Below are 17,702 nucleotides of genomic sequence, written 5' to 3'. Positions count from 1 at the left end.
GGACTGGATTACCGCTGGACAGCCCAATTTATACTAAGGATCGGCCCAAAAACTAGATAGAAACCCTAAAAAACACTCACTCATTGTATTGTGAAGTGGACGGCGGCCTCATTATCTCTTTTCTCTGTATCGCTATCGCACATATTCTTCTTCTTCAACTCGATTTGTTCTTCTTCTTCATCGTTTTCCAGGTTCATTTCTTCTTTGTTTCTTGATTTTGTTTCTTCTTCATTCTATTGTGTGTTACTCTTATTACGTTTGAATTTTTCTCGATTTGTTTTACTCTTATCGGTTATCACCACCGAAACAAAATAGTAAGATGCGAACTTACACACCCCGAGACAATTTTTCTTCATTATATTTTTCTCGATTTTTCGATTTGTGTTACTCTTATCCATCACCACTTGAGACAACATTCAAACTTATCAAAAATTGAATTGTTTTCGTATAAATCACATAGCCGCACATTTACAATCCAAATAGAAAACGAGTTAGTATAACTCGTTAAACCAACAAAGAAGTGTGATCCATTTACAATCACCGTGTGTTATTCTATTTGACATCGTTTACTGACATCGTTGTTCTCTTGTGTTCTACTTGTTCTTCTTCATTTCTTGACATCGTTTGCGATTTCATGTTCCTCTATCTCTTGTTCTTCTTTGTTTATCCGATTTTGTGTTCCTCTTTTATCATACTGCTCTGTTTTTTCACACTTATAAATAAGCTTAATTTAGAGACATTAATAAGATAAACAATATCGAAGCGAGAGCTTATTAGAGACATTAATAAGCTTAATTTTGTGTTCCTCTTTTATCACTTCGCTCTGTGTTATTAGAGACATTAATAAGCTTAATTTTGGTTAGCATTATAGTTACTCTCTGTGTTATATTTTTGTGTTATATTTTATGGCCTTCGTATTTCGAGTTTATATGCAAATTTGGTTAATTCTTGGTTAATTCTTGATATATAGAATTTTAGTTTGACAATTATTATAAGAAGCATTCAACCAATTTTGTTATTCTTATGTCTTTCTTAATTTGTAGAATTATATGATGACAACAATGATGTTCAAGAAGAAGAAACTCATGGAAGTGTACATGCATCAAACAGTGTGGATGTTGTGAACCTTATTGAAGATTAAGTGACTTTGTTGGGAGTGACTTTTTGAATCATTAAAACTATTGTTATGTTATTGGATAATTAGTTATTGTTATGTTATCTGGATAATTAGTTATTGTTATGTTATTCGGTGACTTTGTTACTATGTATAATTGGTATTTTCTTGTGTATATTTATGTTAATTAATATGTTCAATCTTTAAAGAATGGAAAAGAAAAAAAAAGGAAAAACGGGCACAGGCTGGCCCGTTAGCCCGGAGCCCGTAAAGGGCCGGGCTCGAGCTCTAAATTTCCAGCCCATATTCAAACCGGGCTTTTTAGCCCGGCCCTAAAAGCCCGTTACCCGGTCGGGCCGGGCCTAAACGGGCCGGGCCGCCCGTTTTGACAACTCTAGTTACCGATTGGCATTTTTGTCAAATTTTCAATATTTCTTTTTGATTTGTTTATTTTCCGAGGTAGTTTGGTCATGGTGTAGTTCTCGGGAACACAAATTGTGTTTTTTAATCGAAACAGGATGCTCCTGTATTTTACTTTGGCTGATGGAGGCATCGGTGATTGGTTTGGAGGCATTCTATTTTCGGCGGACAACAGGCCAATGAAGCAATTAGGGACCAACTATCCTCCCTAAGTTTTACTAGGTGCACTATAAATTCATGAGAATGATTTTATTTCTATCATTTCCCTTAATAATTGAAACTTGTGTATATGGTTTTTTATATGCTTCTTATTCAACTTTACGGTTTGTTGTAATTTATGGGGCGAGGACTTGTAACCGGCCTTACGGTTTGAATCATAGATTATAGATTGAAATTGTGATTTTATATTTGTTTTATTTTAAAGATGTGATTTTTTTTTCTTTTTTATTGTGATTAGAAGAATAAGTTTTACTTTACCATCAAAGTTTTATGATTCAAGGTGTAATTTGCATATAAGTTTTACATTTGGAGAGGATATTTGCACATAAGTTATAAATTTGAGGGGATATTTGTTACATAAATTTTAAATTTGAGGGGGTATTTGCACATAAATGTTAAATTTCAAGGGGCATTTGCAAGGTGAGTGGGTGGCACGGATGTTAATTTTGAAAAGAAAAAAATCAGATTTTTTTCAAAAAATAAAATAAAAATATAGTCAATTACCGCCCTATGACGTGACATGACTTTTTCGACCATGTGGCGGTGCCACGTGGCAGTTAACGCCACATCATCATGTTGGATGGAGAAAATTAGCGAGGGGGTAATTGATAGACGCCGGACAATTTCGGGGGTTCTTGACGTTTTGCAAAATTCGAGAGGGGTTTTTGACGAAAGATACAATTTCGGGGGGTAATTGACTATTTACTCATTTTCGTTGTTTTACTGCAAAGGGAAATCAAAGGAGAAAAAAATCGCAAGAATTAATTTAGTTCCTAGAAAAAATTAAAAAATTTGACTTCTACATGAAGTATTAAGTAAGGCCTTGTTTGATAAACAAACGGCTTATACGAATACTTATAGCATTAGAGCTTATAGCATCGCAGCTTATATCATAAGTGTTTATACTCAATAAGCTTTTTACGTTTGGATGTTTACGTTAATAAATACTTACATATATTAAAGTGTTTGGATGTGTCATTATATAAACAAATATAAAATGTTAATATATTTTTATTTTAAAAGAATAATGAAGAATCAAAATCATTATTAAAGAGTTTAATGTTGGGGTTGGCGATCTAAAACAACTTTGCATACACAATCAATGAGAACATTTAGAATTGTCAAATTAATTAATGTTTTAATTCTTGTGGCAACTCTAGATGTTTTTATTGATTGTGTGCGCAATGTTGTTTTAGACGGTCAACGCACCACCATTAAAAGGATGTAAAAAAATATATAACTTAGCATAAATGATAAAGATGGTTAACATAACTTAGCAAAACAATAAATATAGAATTACATAACATATAAAAGATCCACTAAAAAAACTTAGCAAAAAAGATAGGTGGCATTTAGGGTTCGTTTGGATGACAAAAGAAAGGATAAGGAAAGATTGTTAAATGAATGAAAGTGAATAGAAAGTTAGTGGAAAGTTAGATGATTTTATGGGTTGTTTGGTAGGAGTGAAAGTGAATGGATTGTGAGAGGAAAGAAAGGTATATATTTAGTGAATGACATAATTGCCCTTATGTAACATAAATATAAATGTTTTAATTTAAAAACATATTTTTTGACAAGATAAGACATACATTTATAATTTATAAATATTTGTACTTAGAAAAATATTAGTTATATTAGAAGCATCTCATATTGTTTAACCGTAAAAAAAACCACGTTAGTTTATATTTTAGAAGAAACAAAAACATTATAAAAAAGGAAATAAAACATGAATGGAAGCAAGGACAAAAAAAGAAATACAAAAAAATTGATGGTATAGTGAACTTTCTCTCCACCAGTGGGAGGAAAGTTTTCTGTGTAGGTCCCACGTACGAACCAATCTTTCCATTCACTCTTTCATTGCATCCAAAGGATGGAAAGATTATTGGAACTTGTGCTTCCCTTCCTTCACCTATCTTTCCTTTCTCTATCTTTGGAACCAAACACACCCTTAGGGTGGGTGAGGGAGAGAATTCCTCATCATGGGAAAGTTGATTTATAACCCTTAGATCAAATGAAGAGCATAGTTTTATTAAAGACTCTCACCATTAGTTTTTTTTCTTCACAATATCTCCCACCCCCTTCTCTCCTCCATCCCAACTCGGTGACTCACCCACCACCACGATCGCTCCATCGGCAACAAACTCACCGTCCCAACCCTCCTCTATTCATTGGCATCAGTTATGTTTAATTAGTCCTCTTATTATTAATAATTGTGAAACAAACTTCGAACTTTAGGGTGTGTCAACTCTTCTCGTCACCACAAAAACTTTTCAACCGCCGAACATACGGTAGACTTCAAACCTAAAAAAATCTTCATCACCATCTTGATTTTAACACCAATTTCCTAAAATTAAAGATGTTAAAAAACCCATACCCCAAAACGAAGACCTAAGAATCAAAATACCAATAGTGTTAGTTCAATCTAATGGAGAAATAAAGAATTAAAGATTGTCATGTTGGATGGTGGGGTGTGGAAGGGTATAAGTGGGTCGTTATATAATTTAGAGATGAGCTATAAAGTCATTCTCAATTTGAATGTCCGGTTTAGGGGTAGTGTTAGTTGTAAAGAGAAGATGAGGAAATGGATTTATGGTGGAGAAGAAAAGGATTGAGATCTCGGTAAAAGAAAGAAGAAGAAAAAGGGTTTAGATGGAGAAGGTGAAGGGAATTAACCCATTAATGGACATAAAATGTCATATTGGATGATTGTCGTTGTTGAGCTATTTCTCCTTGAGATTTTTACTTAAAAAAGCAAAAAAATTCTGGGTTGTTTCATGGTTTGAGAGGTTGAAGATAAAGTTGGAAAAAAATCTAGTATGGAGAGACTATAATAAGATCGGTGTTTCTATTTGATCTAATGGTAAAAAACTACTTTCCCATGATGGGAAATTCTTTTCCTCACCCACCTTAAATGCAACCGAAAAGATAAAGATAAGAGTATAAAACTAAAATATAGGAGTATATTTGTTATAAAAAAAATTATTATCGAAATTAAATAAAAAAGAAGTAGAAGAAGATAAGTGTGTTTAAAAAGGGAGTATAATTGTGTCAAATTGGAAAAATAGCACCCACCAGGGAATCGAATGGCTTACTTTTGCATAAGCTCCCTGTGAAGCCAATTGATAAGCTTGTAATTTGAGCTTATTAAAATATTGCTTAATCAACTTATGAAATTAGTATAAGCTCTTTTAATCAATGTATCCAAACACTTTTACAAAAGCTTATGTTAGTAGATAAGTTCGATTAAGCTTAAATAAGCCAATCCAAACAGTCCTAAGTCCCCTTTCCCAACAAAAAAAAAAGTAAGTCCCCTACCATGAACTATGTAAAACAATCATTAAATTAAAGGCTTAGATGTGTGATTAGTTCTGCTACACTTTGATCGTTTTTATATTGGTTCTTACACTTTTTTGTTTGGTTTAGATTTTTGCACTTTGTAAAAAATTGTTATTAATCCCTCTTTTAATTGACTGATAAAAAAAACTCAAAACTAACGGAGTCCCCCCTCTATTGTTTAATTAAAATTGGTGGGTTCCCGAGAGGAAACCCAAGAACAGGGGTTCCCTCGTTACGGTGTAACTCGTCGAGCAAGCCCGTGGCGAGTTGTCCGATTCAGCACCCTAGTTTTAGGTTGTTCCGGTACTTCGGGGTCGATATGGACTTCCGAAACTTATTCTTTTGATGTATTTAACTGTTGTCATGCTTTCTAAATCTTTGGAAACATTAAATATATTGGATCGAACTTGGTTTTGAGAATCGAAACAAACTTTTGTAAAATGTTCAAGAACACATAATTTTTCGAAACTCGTTTTTCTCAAAGGAAAATGGTAGGGTTAGGGTTAGGGGCGGAGCCGGGAATTTAAAGTTAGGGGGGCCGAGTATAAGGAACATTTATTTTCAGCAAACAAGGAACATAATTTAATTGAAAAAAATTAGTTTTTAAATGTAAAAGATAAATATATATATATATATATATATATATATATATATGTATGTATATGTATATATATATATAACCCTAAAGGACTAAACTAATATTTTATTGTTTTTGAAAGAAATTTAAAACTATATTCAGTATGAGAGACATTGAAAGAAATTTAAATCTATATTCAATACGAGACACAATAATAGGTAAATGTAGTTTCATATAAGTAATGATATTAGTTGTCAATTAATCTAATAACATGATGAATATTTTAACTAGATTAATTGGGGAGTATATATTTTATGAAACATTCTAACATACTAGTTTAATTGTAGCATATAAAAAAAATTGTTAAAAATAAAGGGGGGACCATGGCCTCCAAAGCACCCCCCTCCCTCCGCCAGCGGTTAGGGTTGTTTCTGTAACTATGATTTATGAAATGGTTTTTGATGGTTTGCTTGAGCTTTAACTTGGTTTTGCTTTGGAAAATGAAATTCTTTTGAAAAGTGATAAAGTGAGACGAACTTAGGTGAATTTTGGAATCAATTGGAATAGGCCTATGATGCTTAAATGTATATGCTACGTGATCATACGTGAGTAGTGTATATGCTTTCTTTGAGGTGTTTAAACATGTTTACCTTGTTTTGTTGAATTACTTAGAAAATGTAGAAAGTGATGAAAATAGACGAACTTCGTTAAACTGCGATTTCATGACCGGATAACTTGCAATAGGTTTTATGTTCATGATAACATGATAGGATAAAAATGAATCAACGATGATTGCGTGTTAAATATGATGAATGTCATGATGTGGATAGTTGTACGTCTTTTATGCAAAATGTGATTTTGGAACTTTGTTGATTCTTGAGTTGATTGTTGTCGATTGACGAGTCAATAACGAGTCATTAATTAGTGTCTTTAATTAATATTTAAGTTTATTTTATTTAGATTTAATATGTTTTTACTTCCTTCTAGAATTATTTTACTTCAATTGCAAGTTATTTTATTTTAGGAACAAATATTTGAAAGATGAAGTCTTGGAGCAAAAGAAAGGAGAATTGGAGGTGATTCATGCCAAAAATATGAAGATCTCATATAAAAATACCTTGTGCAAGAATTCATGCCAAAGATATGAAGATCTCATACAAAAATATCTTATGCAAAGAATTTGAAGATCTTTCACCAAAATATGAAGATTTGATACAAAAATATGAAGCCAACCAATAGAAGCTTGACACGCCACCAATTTACTCGCTTTTGCTTTAAAGACAAGTTACCTATTAGTTTCTTGTGGAACATTCTAGTGATGTGTTGCTTAGGATTTAAGTCGTTATAGACTATGAATAGAGTAGCTAGCTATCATAACAATTCATCATTTGTTCTTGGAATAAAAGTTCACCTTTATTTTATTGTTATTTACATTCATGTTCTCCTTCTTCTTCTTCTTCTTCTTCTTCTTATTCTTCTTCTCTCCTATGTTTACAATGAACGTTAGTGAGTAGACTCTTCTTGTCTTGGGATTGTTGGATAAGTCTAATGACATAATCCTAATCAAACCAAACCATAAACCCTAGTTTTATATAAATCTACTTTCTAATCTAACTAGACTTTTGCCCCGTGCGTCGCACGAGTTTTCTCGACTATAATAGAGACCAATAAATAATCTTTAATCCGTAAGATCATTGATGCGGTAGAAAATATTTTCTTCAAAAAAAAGGCAAGAGGCTAGGAATGAAATTCGTGTACAATGCATTTTTAGAAGGAATTTGTTAGGTTAAATAATTGCAAACCTAATAAAGCAAATGAGCGGGAAAAAATTAGGTTAAGTTGCTACGGACGTAACAAAATTAATAAATAAGGATGTCAAAAAAAAGGCATGAAATAAAAAAAAAATAAAAAAAAAGTGTAAAATTCTTGACCAAAAAAAAAAAGTATAAAATAGAAGGATCATGTGTGATCATTGATATGGTAGAAAATATTTTCTTCAAAAAAAGGCAAGAGGATAGGAATGAAATTGGTGTGCAATGTATTTTTTTAGATGGAATTTGTTAGGTAAATAATTGCAAACCTAATAAAGCAAATGAGCGGGAAAAAATTAGGTTAAGTTCTTGCAGACGTAACAAAATTAATAAATAAGGATTTCACCGTTTTTATATTTTTATTATTTTCTTTTAATTAAAAATCCAAACTTTATAACTTAAAACTCTTCTCTAATCCTTATTGAAGGTTAATTGAATTCATAACTCCCTGTCGGAATGATATCTTTTATTACTACTTCGGTAAACCGTGCACTTGCGGTTTTTATCCCATCATCGATGATGATTATGATGATGATGATGATGATTTATGTTGATGAATCATTACATACAAAATGACGACGATATTGATGATGAATACACGTATGGAAAATGAAGACGAAAATGCGACGACTTGTTGTTAATTGTATGCCTTTGTTGAGTCATATGTTCATGCATTTATAAGTAGAATATTTATATCCAATGAAGACGACTATGCTATTTATATCCAACGAAGACGACCATAATACTTTGTATTCAAATGACGACGACTATGATACATTTGTATATCGAGGTGACGACTTTGATGACGATGGGTACCACATGCATGTAGAATCGTGTTTAGTCGCATTGCATACATTTGATAATTGGTTGAATGCGTCATATTTGATTATGTGTTTGGTGAATTTTGGTGATTACTACTTCATTATCTTCAATTGATAAAAGTGTTTTAGTCAATGAAAATGAAACTAATTTTATGCTATTGAAATCCATCGAGTAAATTATTTTCTTAACAATCGTATATAACTCAAGTATACTCAAATATGACATTTAATCCGGAAGAAATAATACCGTGTTTTGTAGCAACTTTGTGATAGAATGGTCTATTTCAATTTACAATTGGCATATGTTTAATCACTTTATTTATGATAGAATCAAACATCCCTTTAATTAATTAATGAGTTAAATATGTTTTTGGTCCCTATAAATATGTCAACTTTTCGTTTTAGTCATTCTAAAATTTTCCTTCACTTTTGGTCCCTCTTTTAAAGTAAACTCATATGTAGAATTCATATTATTTAATAAAAAATTTCAGAAAAATTCAAAATATTATAAGAATCACTCCAAAAAAATTCAGAATTTTTTAACAAAACATGAATTTAATATGAATTTTTATATTTTTTACGGTTAAAAATTCATATTTAATTTGTGTTTTGTTAAAAAATTCTAATTTTTTTAAGGAATTTTTAGAATACTTTACACATTTATGCACAATTTCATTAAAAAATACAAAAATTAAATTAAAAATAGGGACCAAAAGTAGTGATTGAAAATTTTATAAGGACTAAAAGTCGAAGGAAAATTTTAGAGGGACTAAAATGAAAAGTTGACAAATTTATAGAGACTAAAAACATATTTTTTTTTTGAGAACAACTAAAAACATATTTAATGCTTAATTAATTGACAACATGTATTATTTTTGACGAAATTAGAAATAAAATTCCAGCACCAATTGAGAAAATAAAAAATGTGATTAGCTGAAGTTGGATTGAGAATCTTCACTTACTGTCCTCATGTAATAATCGAGTGATGGGAAGTTGCTTTCCACACCACATTTGTCTTTAGCCTTGGTACTATTATGCTTACACCCCCGCCATAAATGCCATCAAAATGAAATGAATTGAAAGGCAACAAAAGTTAGTACAACCCTTTACTAACCACAACATGACTCTGATATGACATGCACGATGCCTCTGCTCTCATCCTGACCAAGTAAATCATCAAACAAAATTAACAAAAGACAAACAAAAATCTCACATATATATCACTTGTATGCAGACTTGGATTCACAACCAAACTTGTGTGGATACTAATTAATTAATCAAACAATAATGTATTCCCTCCGTCCCGAATATCTGACCCATTTTCTAAAAAAGTGTCCCAAAATAACTGAGCCTATTTCAATTTTCAATACAACTTTCATCATTTCCAATACAATATAACTCTAATTAATACTACTTTCATCATTCCCAATACAATATATTTCACTTTCCCCTTTATTTATACATTTTTCTTAATATGTGTGAAAAACCAAACCGAGATAAAACGGGACGGAGGGAGTAATAATCATGTGTTTGGTTTAGCTTCAAACGAGAGTCAAAACAACCTTTGACCAAAACTAACATAATTGTTGATTTATTTTGTACAACGTGTTTGGTTTAATTGAAATGAAAGGATATGATTAAAAATTGCATTCCTTTCAATTGATTTTCACAGTTAAACTTTATTGCTAATACGGGAGTGGTTGGGTGATGAAGTAAAATGATGCATATCCTTTGTGTTTATGCTTCAAAGTGCTATAGTTTGAAGATTGTGGTCCCAACTCCCAATCACTTATGAAATGAAAAATTAGCATTTAATATAACTTAAAAGCTTAAAGCAAAGTTTAGGTAGATAATAATGTCCGAAAAATGTGTCACATGCATTTTAGCAATAAAAGAAAAGATTCACTCCTAACTGAAAATTAAACTACTCTATTAATATTAATATTCCTACACAAGACAGCGAGCATGGTTTGCTTGTTGATTGGGGGGAACTCACATCACATCACAAAACCAACGAGGGAAATTGGTTTATGATTATGTGCATATTATTATCTTATAATCCTTTTACTAATTAATTAATTATTTTTTATCTTCATGGAGTAATATAAAACGCTGGAATCTGTACTTTTGAGAATATAAAAAAGTACAAGTAAAAACAAAATAGAGAACTGTGAGGTGAGGGGATAGCACTACTGTTTAAAACTGTAGCTTTATTTTCTTCTTTAAAACAAGTACTGTACCTAAAGAAAAAAAGGGGATAGAACTTGAAAGTGGGATTGTGAACGTTACATAAAAACTGAAAAAGAAATTTGGCTTTGTGCAGGCAATGTCAAGAGTGGACATGACATGAAGGAGTGGGGGAAGGCCCATACAGCGTCAGTATTGCTTCAAAGGCTGTTTTCATCACATAAAAGGATTTATTTACAGTGCTGAAGCTGCAGAATGTACCCGTCTACCCATCAATGTGTTCACTGCACATTCAATGCACATATAGCTAGTATTCTTGTTCATTCACACCATATACTAAAATATCTTGGCAAAAAACCGTATATTATGGCTACGATTGGTAAAATTAGTGATAGTGATAAGTTAGGCGATAGGCGATAGCTGATAATTTAGTTGAAGTGTTTGGTAAAATTAGGCGATAGCTTTTGATTTGAATAATAAGGGTAAATATGAAAGAAAAAATGAGAAGCTAAAAGCTATATTTTAAGTGCCATCGAAATGAGGTCCATTCCTTGACACCTAATACCTTCATCTAAACCCGGCCTAACAAAAATTTAATCTTTTCAAAGGAAAAACATGAATGCCGAGTGAAATGCTTGAGTCCTCGCCGTTTGGCAAATTTGAATTACCCCATTTACGAGGTAAGACAAATGTTGTAGTTGGAATTCACCTTACCCTAACTAATGACGATCTTCTCGCGGAATCAATTTGTTGATGATATCTTCGGTTGATCTCAACAACGTCACCCGCATATCGATCCACCGGAACTTGGTGTGCTCCCAAAACATGCTCGTCACATTTTCGTCGTTCTTTAACTCCACCCAAGTGAATGATACTCTCCCCTCGTCGAGTTTTGGACGTTTATACCGAACATTTTGCACCCTCCTTGTGTCTCGGGGTTGAGTGCTTGATTGAATTCATTAAGTTGATCCTTGAGACCTCTTAACGTTACATCAAGGCATCGAACCTTCAACGTACGAGGTTCTCCGCCGTTGAATTCTGCATGAACGTCGATCCACCCGGCCATTGCTTCAAATCTACACAATTAGAAATTAAACACAATCAATGAAAACTCATTCGGACATTTCATCAAACACTTGGAGTGCAAATTATACATAAACCCTACAAATGATAACTACAACATAAACATGCAAATATCTAAATAATTAGGCAATATTACTCATTTGCATGTAACATTGTATCATATATTGCAAAAAAAAAATAAAATTAAACAAACCCTAAATCTAAAAAAATCTAATCTAAGTGTAAAAAATCTAACATAATCATGCAAACATCTAAACATCATAACAATTAAGCACTATAAGTCATTTGCGTGTAGCATTCTATCATTTCTTGCAAAAAAATTAAAATTTTAACAAAACAATAAACCTAACAAATTCTAGATTAACAAAAAAAATCTATCAGACCAACATAATTTAAGTGAAAGCTTACTTGTTCTTGTTGTTGTAGTGTTGTTTCGATTTGAAGTTGAAGGAATTTTGGAGTTGGGTAATTTGAGAGAGAATTGAGATTTGAGTGTGTTGTGTTAGAAAATGAGGCGAGAATGAGGTTACGCATGGGCTAATAACAGCACGCAACGTGACTTAAGTTGCGCGGCGTGACTTAAGTTGCGTTTATTTTCTAACTAGCGCATGTTAACTCACGCAACACATGTTAAGTTGCGTGGGGCATTTTGGACTTTTACTTTGGGAATGAGCGAGAACCGTTTGGGTATAGAGAAGAATTCTTATTTTTACTCTACTAGACACACAGGTCATGGTCCATTAGAGCATCACAATGGGAGAGTCTTAAACATTTAAGACCTCGTACCTAATACAAAGGTATTCCCATTGTGGGAAAAAAAAATTGAGGGTGCTTAAAAAATGCAAGGTCTAAATTAAGACCTATTTCTTAAATCGACCCACATCACCTTTTTATTAAAATAATAATTAAAAAATGTATTAAAATAGATAGTGTATTAAATAAAGGGTTTTGTTAGCAAGTGCCCGGGTCAGCGATTAAGGAAGCCAAAAGAGGAAATTTTAACTCAAAAAGTAACACTTTTTAAGCTTTTAATGCAATGACAACACTACTTTCAATACAAATACTACCATATGTTGATTTTTTAACCGGTGCACCAGTTAACATTTCCCTTAAATAAATAATATTGGTGGGACCCAATTAGACCTTTTGTTAGATGAACTCCATTGGAGTGGTTGAGTACCTATTAGATACCATTATTAAAAATTATTAAAAAGTGATGTGTCGATGTGAAGCACCTATTTAAGACCTCAAAGATGGGAGTCTCCATTGTAGATGCGGTTAAATGTTTCATTGTCACGTCTTATTACTATATTGTCAAATAGCACTTCAAATTTCTTCATATTTGACCTTTTCAACACAATAATGTAACATAAACCCATATCATGTGGTGTACTTTTTAGGTAGCACAATATTCTAGCATATCCGAAACAACAGTGTTGTCTGTAATAAAAAACATGAATAACAAACGTAATTTAATAACCACCCTATAGGGTAAAAATAATTTGAGCTAGGAACTAGGAAGGGTTAAAATTTGAAGAAGAATCTGAGTAGCTTTATTAAGGAAGAATGATGTACCTGGATTCTTTTTGGTTACTTTATATCGAAGTTGATATTAGTTTATGTTTTGTCATTTTCCTATATGTATGTACTACGAATATGGTGGCAATGTAATGTGTATGTATGGACATGCTTGTTCAATTTTATTTTATGTAGTAGTAAAAAAGTATAGAAGGGATAGGAAAGAATAGAATAGATAGATACATAATAATGCATGTAACAACCCAATATTAAATATAGTATAGGGAGAGGGGAGAATTTTAATAGACTTTATTATGCAGGTACTTTTTGATAGTAACCTAACCCTCCCACTCTCCTTTTCTCAAGAAAGAGGTGTGACCAGACCCCACCCTAGACACACACACATACACAAAGCAAAAAAAATAAAAAGAGATTGAATTGAACAAAACAACACCATCAAAGGAACAAATAAAAAAACCATGGGTAATTGTAAACCCTCTAAATTATTGAGGAAGACAAAATAAAGAAAGAGAGAAAGCTACTACTACTACTGCCCCAATCAAAAACAGTCCCATTAGAAAATGTGGAATAAGAATTGCAATAACAAAGACAAGTGAAGCAAAGTGTAATTGACCCATCAAACAAACAAAACCCTATGTAGAGGAGTGAGTGAGAGAAACAGAGAGAGCAGTACTGTGCCACCACCACACTGTGTTTGTTTCTATATACATAAAAAATTAAAATAATCTTTCTGATCTTATATATACAAGAGAAAGTTGAATCAAACAAATGTATCTGTTAGAAAATTTTAACAAAATACATTAATTTTTGTTTTTACAAAAGAATACATTAATTTTTTGTTGATATATATTTCTTTTATATATTGGACCGGAAGGAATATATTAATAATAATGATATTTTTAGATCTCGGTTCAAGTCATCGGGTGTCAATAATTTTTAGAAATGATATTTTGACATCCATTTGATAATGACTTTGTTGACAACCTTGTTTTTCTCACTTCTTATTGGTCAAAAACAATGGAGAGAGAAAAAGGAAGAGAGGATAACAACATCATGTGAGTATGAGAAAGAAAGTTGTTCAAAAGTTGTCAAAGTGGTTGTCGAAATATCATTTCTCTAATTTTTATGTTGGGTTGATTCATTCAAAACCGTGCTCTGATTTCAATTGAACCTACGCTATACAACTTGATGGATCAAAGTTTGGGTCGAACACCGAGTTTTCAATTTTAAGAATAAAAAAATATATGAAATAAAATATGTGAGTAAATGTAAGTAAACTCCTCAAACAAAGACACACTACTCAATTATTTGTGTCCATTCCTTCTTCCCATATAGTTTCTGTTTGTGTTGTGTGTGTGTTTTGAAATTGTGAAGTTGTTGAAGATGCCGCGGCCAGGGCCAAGGCCATACGAGTGTGTACGAAGAGCATGGCACAGCGAGCGTCACCAACCATTAAGAGGTTCCATCATTCAACAAATTTTCAGGTTCTGATCTTTTTTTTTTTCTTTCTTATTTTTCTTCATCTATGTTTTCTCTTCTACATTCTGATTGCACACCATGTGTTTGATTAGGGTTGTCACTGAAGCTCACACTCCAGCTACTAAAAAAAATAAAGAATGGCAAGAGAAACTTCCTGTTGTTGTTCTCAAAGCTGAAGAAATCATGTATTCCAAAGCTAATTCAGAGGTTTCTATAAACCCTTTTCTTGATTTTTGTTGTAATGTGGATTTTTTGTTTAAACCCTTTTGTTGATTTTGTTTGATTTGGTTTTTTAGGCTGAGTATTTGAACTCTGATACACTATGGGACCGACTCAATGATGCTGTTAACACAATTATAAGAAGAGATGAGACAACTGAAACTGGTGACCTTTTGCCCCCATGTGTTGAAGGTAATGAAATTTTTCATTTTTCTTTGGATCCATTTTTATGGGTTTGTGTAAAAATCATATTTTTATGTCTCATTTCGGATTTTCAGTGTTTTTGAGCTGATTTTAACTGTTTTTTGAGCTGGTAGTAATGTGTTTTTTCATTTTTGGTTTTGTGGGTCATTTTTGTGTCTTGATCAGCTGCACTTAATTTGGGTTGCAAACCTGTTAGAACTTCGAGAAGCGATCGGCATAATAACCCTAGGACATATCTTGGTCCAAGACCTCAACAACCTCCTGCAGTGTCTCCTAAACCTGTTGTTGGGAATCCCTTAAACTATGCAAAAGTGACAACTTCTTCTCTTTCACCGAATCATGTGTCGGATTCTAACCAGCATGTTCATCAAAATAGTAGGCCGGGTGGTTCGGGTAACTATCATTACAGTTTTCCGCCGAGTCAGCAGCAGCCATTGACGATGGAAGCTAAGCCCACGTTGAATATGGGTTCAGTTTACCCCTTGTATTACGGTGGCGAAACCAGAGAGCCTCAAGCTGAAGTAAGGACTACCGTAAGAGATAATACTTCTTCAGACATGATCTTTGTTGGCAGACCGGTCATCACTCCAGTCCCCGAGCCTTCTGGAATTGGTCTATTGGAAAACTCCCGGTATGGTAGATTTCAACATGTTGCTAACAGAATTGTACAAGAAACAGCTTTAGGCACACAGGAGTCACCAGGTGGGGAATGTGATTTATCTTTGAGGTTGGGTCAGTGTCTGCATCCTTGTTCAAGTGGCAAAAGTAGTTCAGCGTCTGAAATAGATGGCGTTGGTTTAGGTCTCTCTCAGGAGGGAAACAAGTATAGCCATATGCCTTTGCAGAGGAATAGAGAGCTATTTCTGTACCCTAGAGGAGCTGGTTATGGTACCATTGACTCCAGTTCTAGAGGCAATGTAGAGGGCGAAGATCAGAATTTAGAGGCAATGTTTCGGAAGCGCAAAGCACCTTTAGCTAACAATGAAGAGGATGGACAATTTTGCCGGCATCTAGGAGTCCCATCCAATCGTTTTACTGGTAGGCCAGGTTCGTAGATAGTCTTTTTTGTTGTGTCATATATGTTTAGCATTTCAAGATGATCCAAAATGTTGCTGAATCCTCTTATGTAGACTCTCTGCTGTGTAGCTCTGCTTGTGAAAAAAATTTAGAAGCTGGCGTTGAGTTACTAGTTGCATTGCTGCAAATGTGAACTGTATATAAAAATCTTAGCTTGCTTTCTTTCATTTTGCTTTGGCTCTTATTAGATTAAAAGAGAAAAGTGTGAAATTTGAACTTTTGAAATGGAGTGTCTATAAGCAACCATATCCCCCTGCTGAAGATTAAAGCAGTCCAGTTTAAATTTGATGCATGGCAAAGACATGACCAATGTGTATATTGTTATCCGGGCTATCTGCACCAAACCTGATTCTTTGTGGTAGAGACTTTAATCTGCAAGCTGAAATATCTATTTCTCAGTCAAGATTAGCTTCTTGACTCAAGTATATGTGCTTGGGAAAGGTTTGTTTTTCATTAGCAAGTGATTGTGACAAAACAGGCTAGTGACATTAATATTACTAAACATAATAAACCATAACTGCGTGTAACTAAATCTGAAGCATAATTTTAAAATCAGTATTAGGAACCTAGGAAGTAAGTCAAGTTAGAAGACATGAGAATATTGTGAAATGGTGTCATTTAATGATATCCAAGGTCACCTCAAAATGGTAGAGGGTAGTTGCTCTGATTGTTTGCTGGGATATTACTGGAAATGAAGTTCTTGGGGCCTAATCAATCTCAAATAAGCTTCTCCAACTTTTCATAGAGATGAAATGAGAAATTCCTAGGTGCCATACTGGCATTGCTGCCTACCATATACAACCCATTCACCAAACATAAAAAACATACAATGCATGTGAGAAATGTAATGCTTTACACATGTCTGATAATTGAACTGCTGCCTAACTATAGAAATTTTCTAGATCTTTATACTGATATACTTTGATGTGGACAGATAATCAGTTTCAACTGTCTGACCAAAGTTCATTAGATGTTAGTTTCAAGATTTGGTTCAAAGGATACCAAACTGAGAGTTATTCTAAGGCATGAATTGCAAGATTTTGATTTACGATTGGTTGGGTTTTTGGTCCTAACAGATGGGGAATAGACATCTAAGTCAGTAGCAGTCTTGTATGGTATACACTTCAAAATAAAACATGATTATTCTAATTGTGAATGCTTAGTGCAAGCTTACTTTTCAATAACGTTCACTATTTTTCATTTTCAAATTATACATGGGTGGATGGAATTACATTCGATTATGAATTTCCTTTTTGATTGTGATGGTGAGAAGATGAAAGGTAGCTAGATCAAAATGCATTTCAACAAACGCTAAACCAATATTTTGACAATTTTTAGAATTTTCAAAAACTTTTGACTATGTCTTTTTTTGTTCTGTTTATTTATTTAGTAGAAATAGAAACTTGGCTTATATTTTGAAGTATGTACACGCACATGAACATCACACAATACAAGGATACACACATTTCTACACTGCTTACACACACATAAAATTAAACTAGTATCATTTATAAAAGAAAAATGCTAACGAGTGCCTTGTGGCACTCTTTAAGGACCTTAAAAGGTAAGTTTTTTTTTTTTTTTTTTATGAAAATAAGGTGTATTAAATTAAGAAT

General features: G+C 32.9%; 1 protein-coding gene and 1 long non-coding RNA gene across 2 annotated transcripts; both read left to right on the top strand.

Moving 5' to 3' along the window:
• Window positions 1–53: 53 nt before the first annotated feature.
• On the top strand, window positions 54–1,289 carry LOC146902271 (uncharacterized). The gene is made up of 2 exons (XR_015022261.1): window positions 54–191; window positions 1,044–1,289. It is a non-coding gene; the product is annotated as an uncharacterized LOC146902271 (long non-coding RNA).
• Window positions 1,290–14,247: 12,958 nt separating this feature from the next.
• LOC146902270 (uncharacterized) lies at window positions 14,248–16,369 on the top strand. The gene is made up of 4 exons (XM_085735295.1): window positions 14,248–14,591; window positions 14,679–14,793; window positions 14,883–14,997; window positions 15,175–16,369. Exons 1-4 carry the CDS (start codon window positions 14,491–14,493, stop codon window positions 16,062–16,064), a joined length of 1,221 nt encoding a protein of 406 aa, XP_085591421.1. The 5' UTR covers window positions 14,248–14,490; the 3' UTR covers window positions 16,065–16,369.
• Window positions 16,370–17,702: the final 1,333 nt, after the last annotated feature.

Source organism: Medicago sativa, chromosome 8 (genome assembly GCF_051527215.1).
Source record: "Medicago sativa cultivar Bolivia chromosome 8, Bolivia_mono, whole genome shotgun sequence".
NCBI classification, from domain to species: Eukaryota; Viridiplantae; Streptophyta; class Magnoliopsida; order Fabales; family Fabaceae; genus Medicago; species Medicago sativa.
This window is presented reverse-complemented; position numbering and strand designations above follow the sequence as displayed.